Below are 20,469 nucleotides of genomic sequence, written 5' to 3'. Positions count from 1 at the left end.
AAGCACGTCTGTAGGCACTTGTTTAATAATTCATCTTTAACCCATTGTCAGATATTTTTACTGCTTCCAGAAACTTTTATTATGTTTCAGCCTCACTCCATCATGGATTGAAATCATCTTCCCTGCAAAGTCCATGCATAATAATCCCACAATAACATTTTTATTAAGAAAGAAACTTACTGTGCTATTGTCTAAAGGAAATCAACAGTCTTTATTTGGACTTTTGCGAGGTGAAATCTGACATAGCATTGACTGTTTTACATAGTGTATCTGCAACTCAGAGATAAATATTTGAGTGGTTTAACACAGATTTAAGAAAAGAAACTTTTCAGCCTTCTTTACAGAGCATGCCTGTATTTGTCTTAAGGAGATGAGTTGTTCTCCAAACTATTCTATGGAGTTCTATGGAAGACCAAGCTCTGAAATAGTCCTTCAAAAGTGTGTTAAAATATAGCTGAAACATTCTCACACGTTAGTGGCTAAAGTTGAATGATTAATAGTTTCAAGCGGTTTGTAATAGTACATATATATCTGCGTACATTTAAAGAAAAGCTGATGAGATTCTCTTGGTGACATTCAAGCTGTTTTTTAGTAATTTGGGGGCAATATTTGGCCCCTAGGCCCAAGGTTTGACACCAAGATTTGCTATTTTCAAAGCAATAAAAGACAGCTGTCCAAATAGATGACGTCCCTCCTGGTTGGTTGCATTTTTGAGTCGACACCTATCCCATTGCGTTGAAGACTCCATGGGTTCCGGTCGGGATGTTGACTGGGACCTCAGCTCGACCCAGCTCAGTGAAGGTCTTTGCATCCAGAACCAGCAGGAAGGTGCTTTTCTCCTGCAAACAGAAAACAAAGCTCCAGGGTTGCTGGTAGAGGGAAAAGCATCAGACCTCCCTCTCATAATAATGACGGAGATAATATCGAACCATTTGTCTCCTCTGTCTCCAACATTCCAGGCACAGTTCTGGGTTAACAGACTGCAAATCACCCCAATTTAACAATCTCAGGATTGTTTTTGTCTCCTGCTTTTGTCACTCACTTTTCTGGGTGTGATGATGACTGACAGGACCACTCCATCATCTTCCTCCGTGGCTCCCGGCGAAGCAACAAAGACAGGCTCAGACGGGTACAAGCCCGGGTAACGCCACACCTAGACAGGAAGGATTACATATCCGTTTCCTGTACTCGGAGCTGTTTCATGTGTAAAACCTTCTTCTAATCTGTTGCTGCGAGTTGCATGCAAAATAACTTTGATGTGATAATTCGGCGCACGGTTCACGGCGAGGTCTCCCTCAGTGCTCTTTGAAAGATAGAGACCTTAAGCTCCTTAGTGTGGACGTCCATCTTAAGCAGCGAGTCGCTGATGACGTGTCCGAAGCCGCAGCTGTAGAAGTAGCGGTAGGGTCGGCCATTGTGTTTGTCGTAGTTGATCTGCGGGAACTCCAGACCGCCGTACTGCAGCAGCTCGTCGCTGTGCAGCTCCTCGTGGGTCATGAAAATCTGCCCACGACAAAAACAGAATTCTGAGTCGACTCAGGCTTTTGTGCTGAAAAAAAGTACACTCCGTTAAAAATGCACTGAGTTACTGAAGAGACCATCTCTGGACTTACCTGAGCTCAGAGTTGGTGATCAGTACTTTCAGTTTCATGAGATACCGAGTTCTTGTTTTTAACATTCCACATGATACTAGTGCACGGCCATGATGCCCCCTCACAACAGAAAACCACCGTTGAAATGAGAACCGGACAGAGTGTCCTGCCCGAGTTCTTTAACAACTGTATGAACCTCTAATGTCCACTTGCTACATCGAGTGTTCCCTGTATATTTGCCTGTCAGATTGCATCAAAGGACATGGCGCACCACAGGGATTTGTGCTTTCTCCTTCAACTTTTTCTTTTTTTTTATACACGTGCCAATGAGCTCCTGGGAAATTTCATCTGCTGGAAATGCCAGATGACTAAGAGGAGACAGATTTTCCAATGATTTCATTAAAAAAAAACTACTGTAACATTAGTCAGGTAAGTGTTTTGTTTTTTTTTTTAATCTCGCTTTTGGAACTTGAACAATACCTGTTTAAGGGGTTGACGCAGCATGAAAACAGTTGCTGTAAAACATGCATCCAGATCAGCTGCTGTGAAATAAATATAAAACTAACAGCCACAGAACAGGATGGAAATCAACCAGGTAGGTGAAAACATACTGCTTAAGTCACACTGGAAAAAAAAATACATGGTGTTGGAATTTCTGCTTTTAATACAACGGCCCAAATTCCAATCTAACAACATGTTAAAAGTCTGCAAGATGCCAGTTTTCGATCTGAAGCCAAACCACAGCATTAGTGATGTCAGAGGCCATTCACAACACCTCAATTCTACACTGCAAAATGATCTCTCTGTCAAACGTATTCAAATATAATTGTGTCTCTACAGTGTTGGACTGAACTGCTCTCCATGTATTAACTTTACAAACTTCACAAACCAGCAACCTTTCACTTCACAGCAACATGCTTTCACCTCTAGGCCACCGCCCAGTCACATATACTGCGAATGAACTCTAACAAAATGTCAATCGCAGGTTGTTGGGTGCATTTTTAGCGGGGTGTGTGCACCGTTATTGAACCTTGAATGTTGCTTGATAATTGTTGCGGGGTATGGAGAGATAGAAGACAACCACTTACAGTTCCAGCCAAAAGTTTGGACACGCCTTCTGATTCAGCGTTTTTTCTTTGTTTTTACAACTGTCTGCATTGGAGATACATATTGAAGACGTCAAATATATGAAGTAGGATGTATGAAATAATGTAGCAAAGAAGAAAACGTTGAATAACTTCAAATATGTTTCATATTTTCGATGACTCAAAGTAACCACCTTTTGTTGGCAGTGCTGCTAACCTCTTCCCCTGTTGGAAAACCTTATCAGGTGACTAGATGGAACTCATCGCCAGAATGCCAGCAGTGAGAAAAATAGTCAGCAAAGCAAACACTGGCTGTTTTGAAGAGTCAAAAACATAAAACATGTTTTGAGTAATGACACACTTCTTTGTTTACTACATAATTCCTTATGTGTCCATTCATGGTTTTGATGCCTTCAGTGAGAATCTACAAAGTAAATAGTTGTGAAAGTTGAATGAAAGTTGAAATATTGATTCATTTTTACAACTTAAAGATTGCCATATTACATGTCCAACATATACTATAAAAAGGAAGGGAAGGAAAGGAGGGATGGCAGTTTTAAACTGGCATGTTGTCCCCCCATCTCCTCTCAACCCGACAGGGGAAAGTCAAAGTCTCTGTGTTTCAAGAGCTGCCCCCACGATGCAACCGCAAATAGGTGGTACTAGTTGAAATGTTGACTTTAGGCTCCCTAACAATGGTGGATCTATTGCTTGAAGCAGAATCCAGCTGACATGATGATCAAGCAGATCATGTTATTCCTTGCGTGGGGTGCTGCTCCTGTCACTCTACCTTGTGTAGGTTTTCTGTATTGGCGGTATAAATTATCAAAATCTACTCAGGCATCTTAAAAGGACACAAGTGTGTTTCCCATTGGTTTGGTGAAAGCGTACCAAACACACCATGACGGGGTGAATGGCAGGATGAGGACAGTTCAACACGTGAAATAATTCAAACATTCAATAAAGGGTTTGTGAGGGCTGAAGGTGCAACAATAGCAGCTGACAGCAGAGACTGAACATTGTGTGACTGAGCTTGTTTCAAGTGCTCAGGCTCCATCTTTTGCTTCACCTCCACGTGTGCAGGCTGGTACATGTATATGTGTGTGCGAGTCAGTCTGTCAAAGTCTGAGTCAGTGCACAAGGTAATTTGCGAAATTGGAATTGTTCACTTCTGTGGAGAAAATTCATTTCGACGTTGCTTTTATCTCGCCTATGTCATGAAATTACCGTGCCACAGAAATTACACTCCAGCCGGATAATTGCGGGGGCATGTAGGAGTGGACCGACGGTGTTTATCATGATTATAATCCCCACTTTTCACTTTCTTCAAGTCTTTCTCCAGCGGCCACCGCTCTCCTCTTAATCACTTACAGCCTCGTGTTTGATCCTACCTCGCCTGTGTGGGTCTTTCTGGCTGTGGCTTTGCACTTCTCCAGATACACCAGGTTTTGATCCAGAGGAGTTTGATCGTCGATGGTGAGGGGGAGGACGTATCGCCGAGGAAGGTTTCTGCACAGCGCGTTGTAGAACTGACAAGAGCCATGATGAATGTTAGCGTGTGACACTGCAGAACATTGGGAGATGTGTCCTGGTCTGAGCAACATTGCGTTGAGTGAAGGTCAATACTGACGGCTGCTCCGATACATTTATTTTGGGAGTCCAAACAGAACAACAGAGGGCGCAGCCGAGGTCACGTGGAAAGAAGATGAGACCCAGACCGACATATTAAGGAATTACAGGATATAGAACAATGCCTGCGTTTGATCCTGAATGGACAGCAGAATGATATTTATTTATGTTTCCCTGGACTCTGTGGCTTTGGCTCATTATTCATGTTCATAAATCTGATCAGGACTTGCCCTTGAGCAAGGCTCTAATCTGAATCTAATGATAATGCACTCCATCAGTTGCAGTTTTCGATCAATACTCTATATTAGATAGAGACAATATTACATTACAAGCAGATTAAACTAGGTATCATATATTATATTATCTTTTGTCTACACGCAGAGTGAGACAACATTTAAATAAGACTCGAAAATATAATAACCCGAGTGCTGAGCTCCACACAGACCCTAACTTTCATCTACATTTTCAAAAAAAAAAATTTTTGCTCTACATTAGACAGGATTGCATTTGAAAAGTCATTGCTATCAATAATAGTCAACCTCAAATTAGCTGAATGGACAGCAGGTGGCAGCAGCGTTGCCTGCTCACAAAACACAAAGTTCTCACTGCAGCTCTTGTCTCAACAGAGACTGAGAGGCCCTTCAGAGTAGCTTTGGATCCAGATGGTATTCTGGATTACTTCCAAAATCTTGTGTACGCAGTATTTCCTGGACATTTCGTTGAAATTTGGACTTTCATTTTGGAGTAATTTTACTGGCAGAGCGATGAGCACAGTGGAAAACTGAACCTCCTCAGTTGAAGTCAGTGAGCAGTTCATGGTATGTATGATAATACATGCATATTTTAAAGTTATATTAACTCAGTACATTAAAAATAGCACGAACTGATTGACATTTTAAAGACACGTAGAGTTATAACAAGAATTCTCAAGTCATTTTGGGTCATTCGGTGGAGCGCTGTGAAGCTGGATTTGTCCCACTACTAGTTCTGTCTATGAAAAAAGGTATTTGTTGTTTTGTTATGGCGTTATTTAGTTTGGTTTTTGCTTGATGGATTTGAGATGACGGAAAAAGAACTGAGAATCTGCCTGAATACATGACACACTGCCTTGGTGTGGAGCAAGAGTTTGCTCATCCTACCTCGTCCATCTCCTCTCCTGAGCTTCTGCGCAGGTTTTCCAAAGTGAAGTCAGCAATGATGTCACCATCATCGCCGCAGCACATGTCCATCACCAGGTAGCCGTTGTCTTCATAAGCGTTAATCTGGTGCAGCGTGAACATGGGGCCTGCGAGGTATTTCACGTCACTCACCTGTTGGAGAGGCACAGCTGTTAATGAGGACATTGCAGAGTATTATCAGACCTTATCGTGGTGCTTCACTGAGATCAGTTATAGTTTTTCTAAATGTGTTTTGTGCGCGTAATGAGAAAAAACAGCATCAGAGTGTGACTTCATCAAGAGGACAAAATGTCATCGCATGTAAACAGGTTCACCTCCTTCCTTCCTTTTGCTTTCTAGCAAGTCTGCAGCGTGGCGTGTGTTTATTTCGGTTACCTTGCCGGTGTGTCTGTTCACCAGATGGAAGACGGTGTTTAGTTTGGGCTCCCACTTCATGACCTTGTGGAAACTTTTTCCCTGAATTCGGTAGAGCATGAACTTCAGAAGGTCCAGCTTGATGGGCTGCTCGATGAACACGATGTAGTTCTCTGACATGACTAAGAAAACAAGCATGAAAATGCAGTATTTTAGTTGGCATAATGGAAGAAAATGCAGCATCTTGGGGTTCACAGAGCATTTATGCGCAATTGTATAAAAATAATAATAAAAAAAAACAGAAAAGCAATACTTGTAATCCATGAGAAAACAATAAACAGAAAGTAGAAAAGAGGCCCAAAGGAAAAATAAATTCAGGGAAACAACGCAATGGATGACGATAAACGATTTTATGAATACGAAAATACAAAATTAAAGATACATTTTTGGCCTCTAAATTAAACATTTAGAAATGTGTTGCACACTACATTTTCAGTAACAGTCCCATGAGTGGATGCTCGATCCGGCCTCCTCTGATGTCTGTTCCTCTCAGATGGATTTAGATTTATTAGTCCCACAGTGGGCAAATTCATCATGAACGTGAAGCAAAATGTGCATGTGCACATATTCTACTTTAGTCCCCACAATGTTCTGCCAAGGCAGCGCGACACAAATATTAAGGGAAACGCACCAAAGTCAATAACGCTGTAAACTTGAGAGAAAGAGGGATTAGACAGAGGCTGTGTAGCGGGCTCAGTTGCTGCTGAATTCATGAGGCTGCTTATTTGAAATTACTCTTGTAGTTGGAATTATTTGATGTTTTATGGTGATAGTAAAGCTGTTGATTCTGTTGCAAGCAAAGTTTTATGAGAAAACTGGGTCTCAGGCTAATAAAGGAACGGTACCGCTCATGAACAGCTCATGCTACTTTGCTGACATGGTGGTTCTGTTCTCTTTGTTTCCACGGCTTTCAATCTCTGGCCATTATAAGCAAGATGTAATCTGGGTTCGACCGGATCATTAGAGACAATCACCTCATTATTTTATTTATTTGGCTTTTACAGACTCAGCGGTGGGTCTAATAATTGGATCCGTCTGTGGTCGGCATCAGTCTGTGGTGACACTGGGGGTGAAAGGCTGTTTTTCTATGCAAAAATGTTTACTTTGTCTGACTGTGATGAGATGATCAAAACTGGTCCAAAAAAAGGAAAGTTTTAATGGTTGCTAAAGGTTGGGGGAGTGTTGGGGGTCGATGATGATACAGCTAAAATATGCAACTGCCTGCTATACCTCTGCGTATCTGACACTCTACTGAGTGTCGCTGTGAACCAGTGGTTATACGTATGTCAGCTAATCCTGATACCCACTGAGCCAGCGGGCGTCCGGCGTTCCGACGCCATGTCTGTCCAAACCAATTGTTCCAAGTGTCACTTTCATTTATTATCTTTGAATGATGACAGACCTTGTGCATTATTTATTAACAACTTTTTGAATAATAAGTTAAAAGTATCGGACCAGATCAGGGTTAACCAATCCTCAAGGTGTCAGTACCAGATATGAAGAAGTGATATTGAGCCACACCAACCAACAACTAGATCACTAAGGCATAGGCTGAGCCAGGCAGGGGAGGATGGGGAGCACTGTGGAACAGGGTTTCGAGGCCGCAAGGGATGGAGATGGCTCTGCTCCTTGAGATGCTGTTGCACGTAGAATGAATGGGGCGCCATCCCATGCGACTAAAAGGGAATTTGATGAAAGTTGTGGAACCAAAATGTCTCCTGTGTTGTGAGTCTGACCCCCAATTTCCACTGGGACAGCAGCATAGTTTTCCATTTCCACTAGAAGCGGAGTGCAGCAATGGTTCTCCACTTGGTCACGTGAGAATTGTCAGTTGCGCGGTGCCTCACGCATTGAGGGCGGATCCCTCGCCGTGAATGGATTTCAGGCCAGTCCCACCCCTGTATATGACCTGCTTGCAGTCTGTGGCATCGTTTCTATTTCTTCTCATCCGTTGTCTTTTTTTCTGATTCTAAAATGTTTGGGACGAGCGTGACGCTCAAAACCCAAAAAATGTCTGTGAACTCTTCAAGAAAAATAGCTCACGCTCCTTGCGTGCCGGTTTTGACATAATCTTTACATTGCTCTTTCGCCGTGAAATGTAACGATTTTTTTCCAAATTCACGTCACTTTTCATGTGCTGTTTTCCTGCCCATTCCTTTTACTCTACTCCAACTCTGCAAGGAATAGTACCTTGCCGATTTGAAGCAGTGCTGCGCTAGCCGTGGAAAGTAGAATGAAAACTATTCATGCTTTTTGGCGATCTAGACAGCAACGTTGCAGTTGCAGTTACGCTCCCAAGGGACACACAGAAGCCTAATGCTAAAATTAGCCCTCAATAATTGGAAAAGACACTGGTATCAGACTCCCTTTCAAGTACGGTAACCATCAAAATGCCATTCACAGACTGCTGAATTTTGTTTGACCAGACTTTCAGACTTTGGCCCCTTGACCCCCCTGCTCTAAAGCCACATTTTCACCTCTGCAGCCATCAACCGGTCAAATCACACGAATGTTTTCAGTCTAATCTACGACTTGCCATGTAAAATGGGTCACCACCCTCTGATTTGCCGCATGAGCAGAGCGAAGGTAAAGAACTGGGTGAACTTTCTTGTGTTGTATTTTGGCTTTTCTTTCCCACATGCTTGAAATGGCGATAAACATCGTAACCATGCTGACAGAAGCACGGCTGCCTCAGAGTAATGTGCCGTAGCTGGCCAGATTTGTAGGTGCCAGCAAGTCTGGGAGAGCCAGTGTGGTCTGCTGGAAACACAAACCATGACATAATTAGGAAAGTGGTCCACTTCACTGGCATCATATGAAGTCATATTTGTCTCGCTTGATTGGCATCATCTTCACACTTCATTGTCCGTGCGGCTGACTGCGGCCTGCCAATGTCAATTAGAGTGAAGCGGTTACGTCACGTGCCAATTATTCCTCACTATGGAGATGCTGCCGCAACAACACTTGTCTGTATTTGTCTGTAAGGCCGGGCTCTTCTCCTCAGGGATCTCAGACGGGATAGCACTCCCTCCGAAACAGTGGTGTCATGCAGGAATTGTGAGGTGACAAAAACAGCTGCTCTTCACAAACTGGATGAGAAGGGAGCTACGAGAAAAAACATGTTCTCCTCCTGTCAAGTACGTTCATCCAGACAGCCCAAACAGACTATCACATGAATTCATTAATGCCACCTCCGAAAACATCCAAACAAGCTGAAGGAGCCGAGCGTGTCTCACCGAAACTGTGATAGTACGAGGGCTTCCTGGGATCAGCAGCGCGGATGGAGCAGATGACTTTGGCTCCTGTCAGGTCTGCGGAGTCCTCTTTTGACCTCATTTCCTCAGGAGGAGGAACACGAATCACATTGTAGAAGAATCCTGAAGAGACCCCGGTGAGTGTCAGTGCATATTAAGGCGAATAACAAAAAAGGAAATGCAACAATCACGTATAAATATCAGCACCCAAAGGCAGTGAGTAAGTCCTGAAAGCAGGAAATTGTTTATATAATCGCAGGCCATCCGGCCTGAGGCTGTGAAAACGCGCTTGTTAATTTAGTTCGCCTTGACAAGTTTAGTTGAACTAACCAAGCCCAGGGACATAAGAGGACAGGTGAAGGAGCTGACATATTAAAAATAATTAACATTTCAGTTTAGACTTGCCAGAAGCAGTTTTGTCGGCTTGTTTAGAAGCTTTCATGGGGCGCAGGATGACAGAGGCTGCACATGCACAGGGACGGATGAGGAGGCTGTGAGACCAGTTCCATGTACAATACTGGATATTCATGTTTACATTCAGACGAGGTCAGGAGAGAAGGACGGTTGAGTATAGCAGGAGGAAGCCATAAGGTTTGTGAGCTTTAACACAGAGAAATTATTTGCTTATTCACTTTTGTGCAGCTCTTTAGAGTGGAATTTTGGTGGCCATTCTAGTGTGAAATAAATTAAGTAGTTTGTTTGTGGGAATATGCAGCAGGGTTTGCACCAGGATTTTTAGAAACTGCGGAAGAGCCGCCGCAACAGAACGGAACACACACAACGCAACACAGTCCATCAAGAAGTGATAGAGAAACAGAGGGGAATGTTTTGTCATTCACTGAATCGGTGACAGTAAAAATGCTGAGAAGTAAGTCTGCCTCCAACCCAAGCCGTCCTCACACAGTCCATCATTTATGTCCGGCCAGAATACACAACTTTAGTGATGTTTCTTGCAGGATTTTTATGTGATGTGTTCTCCATTTGTTTTGATGTTTCCACTTTGTTTTAATGTGTTTGACCATGTCATTTTTCATCTTTAGAAAGAGACCATTTTTTCCCTTATGGCTTAAATGAGAGCCGCTCTCTCGAGCTGAGTTTATGATTTCTGGACCATTTTTCTGAGAAAATAAATGAACACAAAAGCTTATCTTACCCTCATGGTTAGTGCTCGGGTGAAGTCATTCATTATCATTGCATCATAATGAAAATAAAAGGAGTGAACATCAAAAGTCTTGGCCTGAAAACATGCACATGTTGACGCAAATGGGTTTGAATGGCTCCTAAAGGTAACAATCCACCTCTGTGATCCGTCTGCTGGAAATCAGCGTGTTAGTTTCTGGGCTCCCTCTCAGAATTGTAAAAAAGATCTGTGGGAAAACGGTAACTGAGCTGCGTAAAGCAGGAAATATATCCAAGGCACTGAGAATGCCAATCAGCAGCGTTCACTCAGGTCCACCAACAAAAGATTCTCCCACAAACACCAGGAAAAACCTACATATGACATCAGCTGAAATACAGGACTCTCTGAAAAAGAGTGGTTTCATGTTTCATGATGCAGAACGGGCTGCATGGTCCAGGCGCTTACAATATGCCAAACAGCACAGAGACAAGCCTCCAAACTTGTGGATCAAAATCATTTGGAGTGGTGGGACCAAACTTTTTGGCTGCAACCATAAACGTTTGGAGAGGAGTCAAGTACGAGGCCTACGATGAAAGGTGCAGCGTTCCTGCTGGGAAACATGGAGGAGGATGGCTGATGTTTTGGGGATGTGTGAGCTACAAAGGCTCAGGAAACTTTGATGGCAAGATGAATGCAGCATGTTATCAAAAGATACGCAGAAGAAAATTTGCACTCATCAACCCAGTGGGACCTACTCGGATATTCCAACGTGATAATGGTCCAAAACACACAGCCAAGTCGACATGTCATTGGCTGCCGCAGAATAAAGCGAAGGTTCTGCAGTGGCCGTCTCAGTCTCCTGACCTCAATATCATTGAGCCACTCTGGGGAGATCTCAATCGAGCACTTCATATAAGACAGGCCAAGAATTTACAGGAACTGGCCTTTTTGTTGAGAGGAATGGGCAGCTTTACCATCAGAGAAAATGAAGAGCCCCATCCACAACTAGCATAGAAGACTCCAGGCTGTCGTTGATGTTTAAGAGGGCAATACATGTGGAAAATGGCCCAGAAATCATAAACGCTGCCAGGTTACGTAAAGTTGGGAGCACAACTGTATGTTCTCTAAATTAAAGTGTAACTGCCAATAGATATGTGGTTTATTTATTGATACTTGAGACTTTTTTTTCTTCCTAAATGCGCACAAATATTCACAGTTCTAGGGGGGAGCAATACTGAACTTGAAATACGCAATATGGAAAAGAATATATTGATGTGTAACTTGAGGATGAAGGCAAAAATACAGTCAAAGTGACAAACTAGTCTCATATGAACTATGAGACAATAAGACCGAAGATTATGGAGCATCACATGACCGACTAAATATCAAGAAAATAAGTAACATTTTTGGCGACAAATTGTTTATCAGGGTGACTGAAATATTTATTGGTTTCAGTCCATGCTAGAAGTGGCTAAAAATAACTGTATTGAATATTTAAGCCCTCAGACGCTGTTCATTACAGCTTCCACTTAACCAAAGGCCTTTGAGCATTTCAGCAAGTCGTAATGGAGTCTGATGTAGGGTCTTCTGTCGGTAAATCACAGGCGATAGTAAATAACGGATGATGAGCGATCTGGATGTGGGTCATGAACCAACACATTTATCCATTCAGGAGGCCCCAGGACAGACGCAGGACATGCGAAACAAATCACTTTCCCTAGAAGCCCTGGAGTCGGGGCTGGATGGAGGGAAGTCCAGCCTCTTCGCTGAGACTAGGGCCCCTGTGACCTGACCTCAGATTAGCAGGAAGCAAAGCTTTAAGATATTTGTCCATGTTCTCTTATAAAACATCTGTATCATCTCGACCCAGACATAGGGGTGCAATGCACCCACACTGTGGACGATGGAGGCAACTTTTTTTGACTGTCATTCCAACTTTTGAGGAGAAAAGCAATGTGAATGTAGCTATCAAATTGGATGGAAGCCTTTTAAACGCAGAGCCAGATTCTCTCACGACATGACCATTTCTTGCTGAGCTGCTGACAGATGAGCATACATTTGTAGTGCAGCAGAAGCAGAACAGAATCAACATTTATTACCTCCACCAATCAAGGCAGGTTGGAAATAAATGCATTTGAAGTGAGATTATGTAGCTAAAATGCGTAGAGCAATAATATTGGGCAAAAACAAAGCAATAAATCACATTTTGGATGAGCAGTTTGGCAGTGGTTTGCCTTGTCCCAGTGCCTATCTAAATGATACTTTCTTGTGTATTCCAAATATGCAATTCCTAAAATAAATCCTACTGGACAGGTGTGGAGGAGTGTAACAAACCATTTCCAAAGTTGGCAAGAAATGCCCCTGTTTGGACCACAAGCATAAACCTGACTCATAAGCATGAGCTGACTGGTGGAGGCCAAATCCAAACAGGGCTTGCTTTGGTTCTAACTTTAAAGGTTTTGGCACACGAGGCTGAACAGTTTTCCAAAGTGTCTGTTGTCTTTTTGTATAAGCAGATAGTCACCATTTTTGTTGTGGGAGTTGCCCATGTTGTAAGTGGCTCCATCTTGATCGTAATGAGGATGAGCTGTCGCCGAGTTCACAGCGATGAAGTCCGTCCAGTTCACCTAAAATTTCAATCACTGCGTCACAGTCCAGGCGCACGAAAGGCCCATTTATGCTCAACGTTACGTATGTCTGGATGTGGATGGAGCCTTCTGCCCATGCTCTCCGGTCATGTCCTCCGTATTTCTACACAAAGCTTACAGATACGGACCAAATGGAGCAGTAGCACTGGAAACCAGGGGGGGGCACTGTTGCTGTTACTGCCCGATATGTCGCTATAATGAGACACGAAGAAGACATAACAATGGCAGAAATTCTCCGTCCACTGCCTCATACGACGCTGCCTCCGTTTGATCTTTTGTGCAAGAGGTATCTCATCAATGCTGTTTTCACAGTCGCCGTGTTCATTTTGGAGTTTGTTGTTGTCTTAAACTTTTGACTCTGGGCTGCTCCCCCTGATGGATAAATTGGTGAACAGCAATACTAAAGTAAAAATGGACGCATATGATCAGTGACGGTAACTTTGTTTGAAACGGATGGGTCCAACGTCATACGTAAAGGGAGCATAAATGGACCATAAAGGGATACATTTCAGCTGACATCACCACTCACCTTCTCCTTGGTGTTCAAGCTTTGTGGATCTATTCTCCTCATGTAGTTGGTTTCGGTGCTGACATAGTAGTCGCCGTTGTACTTGACAAAGTTGACGTTTGCATTGTCTGTAGCCTCTGTGAAGTGAAACATGCTGTCTTCAGTCACATCTGTATTATGTTCTGTCAACTCCAACACACAGAGGGAAACAGTGACATGCTGCAATCTGCTCAATAATACAACATAAACATGTAACTACTGCTACATTAGAATGCAAAGTGATGTATAATAGGGCCGGCAAACTGCCACAGGCAGTATTGAGAAGTATAGAATAAATAAAATACCCTCTCTGTTACACTGCTGATTTCCTTTGCCTCCAGTAATCTGCCGTGTTACTTATGTACACAAATATATTCAATGGTTATTGCAATGCATTCAGCACCTGGAGCTGTATTAGCCTTTAAGTGCACTATAAATGAGGATTGTATAATATTTGGGAGGAAAAAAAAAAGAGACGCACATACTGGGAATCTGAAAGCGTGAAAAGAATCGTGCAAATATGTTCTTGCATGGATCCGGCATGGCTAATGTCCCGAATTCCGACACCACGATCCGGTTTTTCTCCAAGTTGTTGGTGTATGAATCACTTTGCAGGAAGCGGCTGCTGTAGGTGACCTTCCCCTCGCTGATGTGGAATCTGTGCATCATGGCCATGCCGTCGAACCAGTGGGTGTACCTGAGTGAGAGGGATCAAAACATGGCGCTGACACACACATGTGACAAATGAAAGGTAATGAGGACTGGAATATTCCCGGAAATGAGTCATCATGGAGGTGAGAATCCTAAGCGCTGCTGAATTGTAGAAAACAGCCGGCGGGACACTGGACTGGACCAGTTAAACAACCGTGAGATGTCATGTTAGCGGACGATGTTATAAAGCCTCATTCATAGATAGATTAATCACATCAATGATAAATAATTCTGCTGAGCTCAAAACCCCGGGTCAAAACTGCTGCTGTGGCTTCTACTGGTACACTTTATTTTTTCTTTTTTAAATTCTGAATTTAAGGGAAGAGAGTCGCATGAGAAGAAAGTTATGCATGTTAGCAAAACACATGAAAGCAATGCATAAGTCTTGAGTGATAGCAGCTACCACTTTTTTTTTAATCATAACTTATATTATTAGTGTTAATACTATTATACAGAATAATGTTTATAATAACAATAAGCCTAATAATAATGGAGCTTCTGGATCCAGTGTTTAAGAGACCATTTCGATAGGATTTCAAAAAATAAATCAATGATAATAACAATAATATAATGCCTAATAATAGCCAGAATATTAAAGGATTTATATTTGGGCCAACCAGTACTTGAGCCTGCAGGGCAACTGCAGTGATGATGTTGCAGGAGGTCCAGTTTTAATTTCCCAGCTCTGCATCCTGAACCTCTGGTTCTTCGGCTCAAACTCTGTAATGACCTGTTCTGTTGATGTGACTTGATTTATGAGCTGAATGAAATTTATTTATCAAAGATTAATGAGAATGATGTGCCTGGAATGAAAAATAAAATAGTACTAATAATGCAGAAGGCAGTTATGTAAGTCATACTTGTCATCGCCGAATTCAAACTTCCCAGGGCCGTTCCTCAGGAGACTCCCATTGAGCCAAGATGGAATGTTGCCCTGGATGGTGGAGGGGATGGGATCTGGGGTTTCTTCGCCAGAAGTCACCAGGGCAGAAAGACTCTCCAGCCCTTTGGCCAGCGGACACCTTTCCCTGCTGGGAACTGGGATGGAGGGAATGGAACACAGATTCATTATCTCCGCCACTCAGTCAACCCGAATTTGCCCATTAAATGACTTTTTTTCATAGAGAGAAAAAAAGTCAATCAAAGATAAAAAGGAGTGCTCAGTCTTCACAACATCATTTACCTGTTTCACATTTTAAAATCTTTGAAAGCAAATATTTGCAGTACAAGGACATGACTACAATATCAATGACTTGTGAATGAAAACCTATAGTGTTCATGATGAAAAGAATGAACACAGTTAACTTGGGCCAAACTGAATTCATATTTAACTAAAAATCTGAAATACAGGAAGAAGGAAACAAGACTCAACAGGACTCTCAGTCAGTCTTGTCATGGGTGAGCTTAATTCATTCGAACAAAAAAAATAATAATTTAATTGAACAGATTGTTCTCCAGACAACAGGGAACCTTCGTAAGTGCAAGAGACAAGACACGTGGCAGCTAGGATGATAACAACAACAACAAACATGGAGGAATCCCTGAACAAAAGCAAACAAAAGCATCTGTTTGCTTTTGTTCAGGGAGGTTTTTCACTACACAATGGCCATGGTTTCTACTACTCTGAATGTACTTGAAATTCTTATAAAACTGAAATTCTTATCCAAATATTTTCAAGACATTAAAAGAGCTTTAGTTTAAATAAGGTGATATAAACACTTGAATATAGCCACCAGCGTGGTTTATTGTGATGCAAAATAAACTATTTTTTGTTGTTTAAATGTATGTGTGGGTCCATCGTTTGATTCATTCAAATTGAAAAATGTGGCTTCTTGTGGCAAATATTCTTATACCATTAAACTGCGATTAATTGAGAGGAATGAATCACAAACTTCTCTAACTAACCAGATTATTTTTTTAATCGAATCCCACCACAATTAAGTACACAAATGTTTGCCAAAAATATATATATTATTTGAAAGGATTGTTAAGTAAAACTCTGAGCCCAATGAAATGGTGTATACTGTAAATAAAAATGAATAAATAGCACATAATAACATTTACTAAGGGAATAGGGAATAAAAAAGAAAGAAATATAAAGATGACTTGAACTGGATTTCATTTGACTTGAACAGAGAAGGTTCTCATTGAAAACACTGCACTGCACTCTGACTCTACCACACTTCACAGAGTTGAGGAGTCGAGGCAGCACCTACCAACAGTGATACAGGACCGCTGCCTCTGCCACAGAAGGAGGCTATAATATTTTATAGGGCAGATTACTGAGAACGTACGAAGGAACTAGAGGCAGGAATTCAGAAATTTCCAGAGCTAGTGGAGAGACAAACACAGCACTCAAACTCTGACATTAATTTACCTCTTTTGGATATGTAATAACTTCTAATGTAAGAACTTTTATGAAGCATGCACCTCCCATGTTTATCCATCCTTCCCTCAATCCACTTGTGTGTACATCCCCATGACTCTACATGGTCCACATGTTCAAACATTTATGTGTTTAATCGGTTGCTGAAAACATCAGCTGATCCATTTTTTTACTCGCAACTGTCAGTCAGTCAGATGAACTAACGTGGCCCCAGGGCCGTGCACTGTGAACAACTCCTGCGCTATCTACTGTCTTATCTGTTACCCAATAACCAATGCCTGATCACCGCCTCATATCTGTGCACACCAGCGCAGCTGTAAAATATGCATGAGACTGGCAGGAGCCAATCACTGCTGCTCAATAACAGGTCACATGACTGGCTCCAATTACAAAGCTCCTTTCTCTCTTTTTCTACGGTGGGAGCTCATATCACCACTAAGAAATGCCAAAAAAAACAAACAGACAAAAGGTGCTAAAGCTGCGTCCCTCTGTGGCAATAAAGAGGAAATGCAGTGGTGAGATACGTGTTGACAATGGGTCTCTGCCAATGTGCCGGCGATATCCAGAGGTATATATTAACTTATCAACCATCGATTTTCTGCGCTTGGAATCGCTCCAAAAGTCATTCATTTTAATAAACTGGTGTCGTAAGGAAGCAGCTCTTCCTACTGCTTTAAAGAGTCGACACTCGGGGAGAGTGTTAACTTAAAGTTGTAAATGCCAATTTGAACAGCTAAGCAGGGGACCTTAGAATAGGAACTATAAAACTGTCTTTGAGTAACTAGTTGTCTCAATCGCGATGTGTAGAGATTTTATATCACACTATATAACTTCATTCGACAAAATAAACTTCTTAAAACTATGTCATTTCTTACTCAAATATTGGGCAGCATGAACGTGAAGCCAGTGAAACTAAAAACTGTATTACAGCAAAGTAAAAACACAGTAACAGTAAATCTTTTGTGCAAGCAGAGGTGAACTGTTTCCTTCGATAGAAAGCCTTGCCATCTTATCTAACTATGTGAAGGTCGTGTGCGCGTCTGTTTGCCTATTTTTTTCCTCAAGATGATTTAATTGCTTTTGTCTGCACTCTGGGCTGTTGAAGTGGTGAAAAATAATAGCAGACAACTCTATTGTGAGATTGAAAAAACCTTGATAGTTGGTGAGTGTGGAACTTGCATCTTGTGACTGTGTTTTGTTCAGACATTACTAGATGCCAAGTTTACACTCTCAAAACCCATGTGTTTCTCCTGTGTTTCCAACTTTTCTGACACTTATTCTTCATCTACTGACTACTGACATTTTAACCGTCACTCTGCTCAAATCTCATATTATTGATGATATTGCTGGTAACCTGTGTCCGACACCAGCAGGGTGCCAGAGTGGCCCCCATGTCTGACGGGTCTGCAGCACCTCATCGATCAGGTTCACCTGAAAGAACTCACCATGTTAATAAGGCAGTAAATATTAGCAATGAATTCAGTTACTGTTTTAGGTCAGCAACAGAGTGAAGAGTGACTGCTGCCGGATCATCTGCAAAGACTGTTTAACTCCAGATGAGGAGGATCAGAGAAGAAGAGGCAACTTCTACCAAGCATACGCCAGAACCACACTGAGGCAACTGTACGCTGCAATAGTGGGTGTGAAAATGTGGAACTCTCTGACAAAGGAAATGAAAAAGCTGCACAACATGAAGGTTTGCAAGACAATTGCTCTGACACAAGGAACTGCCAGGTAACTCTGGAGAAGAGACCTCTGAGATTGAAAGAAACAGAAGGTCAGAAACACACAAAAGACCAAAACAAAACAGTCAATGTGTGTTTACTCTGCTGTGCTGGAAGTAAACCCACGCAAGTACTGGCACAACATGCAAACTCCACACTGAAAGAGCTGGAAGCCAACCAGCTTGCTGTGAGGAGGTGATGCTCGCTGTGTGCCCGATTATTATTCAAGTTACAAGTCTTTATTGTCATCGGCATAGTAAGAGAACACTGTTCCCTGCACAATGAATTCATAATAATAGTTATAATAAACATTATGTTATCATTAGCAGTAGTGGTAGAAGTTGTATTTTGAGAGAGGCAGAGGTGAAGAAGAGGGTGCAGACGGGGTGGAAAAGGAGGCAATGACCGACGGGGGTGATCTGCTTGAGCTAAAGGGTAAGCTGTCATCATGTATGATTCAGAGAGCGTGTCAAAGTGTCGGTAGAAGATGAGTGGACATGTTGGATGAAGAATGTTTGGAATGGAGATACCAGGTGAAAGGTGAAGGAGAAGAAAATGATGTAACCAGTTGGAAAATGTTTTGTTATTATTTAAATCTTACCGCCCCAAGTCAGTGTTACTTCAACAAAGTTATAGATGTCACCGTGTCACGTACATGTGTTGCGTCATTACGTCAATCTGAGTGTGTGTTCAGTATTTTGTCATCCCGCATTAGAGGAAAACGTAAGTGTTTAATATGTGTTATATTTTTTTTTAGGGTTGCACAAGATATTAATGGTCATTTTTAGTTTTAAGTAGTTTCTGGGTGCAGACACGTGACGCACATGTATATGGGTGATACGGTGTCTCGATAACATGGTTTTGTTTGGTTCATGTTTGCTGTGTGTATTTGAGCCTTTACGTGCGTGTTCAACTTTGTTACCTGTCGTGTTACGTGTCGTCATGTTACGTGTCATCATGTTTATGTCCGATGTTTTCACTTAACAGAGTGAACGGGAGCAGACACGTGTGTTATTAAGAGAAGTAGGTTAGCGGTCCATATGTTCATATTGTATTTGTTGCGTGTGTAATGTGGCATTGTGTTGCTTTCATTTGTAGAAGTGTCCTCTGCAATACCACTCCTGAGTTTATTTTCTTTATCTTTTTGTACTTATATTAAAAATCCTATTATGATCTAATGGATAAATGATCCCAAAAAGTTCTTTGGTGTCCAGTTCTGTCTTTTTGGCCAACACTGAGATCCATGAGGAGAATGGGTGCGACTTCTGCAGCTGTGTCTGTTATATGAAGCTGCAGTGTTACACTGTAGGTTCAAAGTCCACCAGTGACACGGTGCTCGTAACTCTAGTCATAAATGAGGTTAAAGATCTCCTGACTCTTCAGACTCAAGCTGCCTGTCCATCCAAGGAGCAGGTTGTGGGTTTGGTGCCCGTCTTCAGTTGACTTTTAAGAGTGGGAAAAGCCCAGGATCACTGCAGTGGTGGAGCTCAGCTCAAATGACAGATTCACTGATAACAACACAAATCAGCGTAATTGACGTCACCACTGGTTTAAAACCCGCAGCTTTTCATCAGACACGTACTCCAAATAATGATAAACCAAAAACATTTTCCTTCAATCAACAGAAAATTGCTGATTGTGGCAGGAAGACGTGGGTTTTGACGTGCGCCACAGCAGCAGAATAGCAAGCAGCTTGTGCCTTTACAGCTGAACTTCTGCTTGAATCTCTTTATTCTTGACGCGTCTGTAATGTGCAGTATCTCCACAAGGTCACATGCCGAGGATCCTGGCTAAAGATTTGAAAGTGTTGCGTACTCACTGCCGTGCATCTGGGCCTCTGCCGTCTTGGACATTGCTGGTGGTTCTGCAGATCTGATCAGACAAACACAGAGGATTTATAGACGCCCAGAGGGGAGCCTTTGAACTGCTGCTCCTCTGCCAACTCCAGGAAGTGAACTCTGGCACCCAACAGCAGCGGGGTGCGGTAATGACAACTTCAGTGTGCTGCTGCAGGGAATCGACGGAGGCCAGAGAGAGGCTATTGTTTATATGCGTCACTTCCTTTGTGGGGAGAGTAAACGTGCGTGTTGGAGGATTTGGCAACAACTCTGGGAGTAATGTCAGCTGACTTTTGGGCCTCCCATCTGCCTTTTGTTTCCTAGCCTAACTATTCTATTAGAA

General features: G+C 42.3%; 1 protein-coding gene across 1 annotated transcript; it reads right to left on the bottom strand.

Annotated features, from left to right (window-relative positions):
- Positions 1-19: 19 nt before the first annotated feature.
- bco2l (beta-carotene 15, 15-dioxygenase 2, like) lies at positions 20-20,304 on the bottom strand. The gene is made up of 12 exons (XM_053871764.1): positions 20,108-20,304; positions 15,039-15,216; positions 13,953-14,164; positions 13,450-13,565; positions 12,797-12,899; positions 9,135-9,275; positions 5,860-6,020; positions 5,446-5,616; positions 4,069-4,206; positions 1,321-1,503; positions 1,043-1,153; positions 20-839 (listed from the first exon to the last, which is right to left on the bottom strand). Exons 1-12 carry the CDS (start codon positions 20,139-20,141, stop codon positions 723-725), a joined length of 1,665 nt encoding a protein of 554 aa, XP_053727739.1. The 5' UTR covers positions 20,142-20,304; the 3' UTR covers positions 20-722.
- Between the last annotated feature and the right edge of the window lie 165 nt (positions 20,305-20,469).

This window comes from Synchiropus splendidus, chromosome 7 (assembly GCF_027744825.2).
Source record: "Synchiropus splendidus isolate RoL2022-P1 chromosome 7, RoL_Sspl_1.0, whole genome shotgun sequence".
NCBI classification, from domain to species: Eukaryota; Metazoa; Chordata; class Actinopteri; order Syngnathiformes; family Callionymidae; genus Synchiropus; species Synchiropus splendidus.
Note: the sequence above shows the minus strand (reverse complement) of the source record. Positions and strands in the feature narration are given on the sequence as shown.

Coding starts and splice junctions, on each gene's coding strand:
- bco2l (XM_053871764.1), bottom strand. CDS start 20,141: ATGTCCAAGACGGCAGAGGCCCAGATGCACGGCA. Junction 12,900..13,449: donor GCTTGAACACCAAGGAGAAG/GTGAGTGGTGAT, acceptor TTGAAATTTTAG/GTGAACTGGACGGACTTCAT. Junction 840..1,042: donor TCATCATCACACCCAGAAAA/GTGAGTGACAAA, acceptor TTCTGTTTGCAG/GAGAAAAGCACCTTCCTGCT.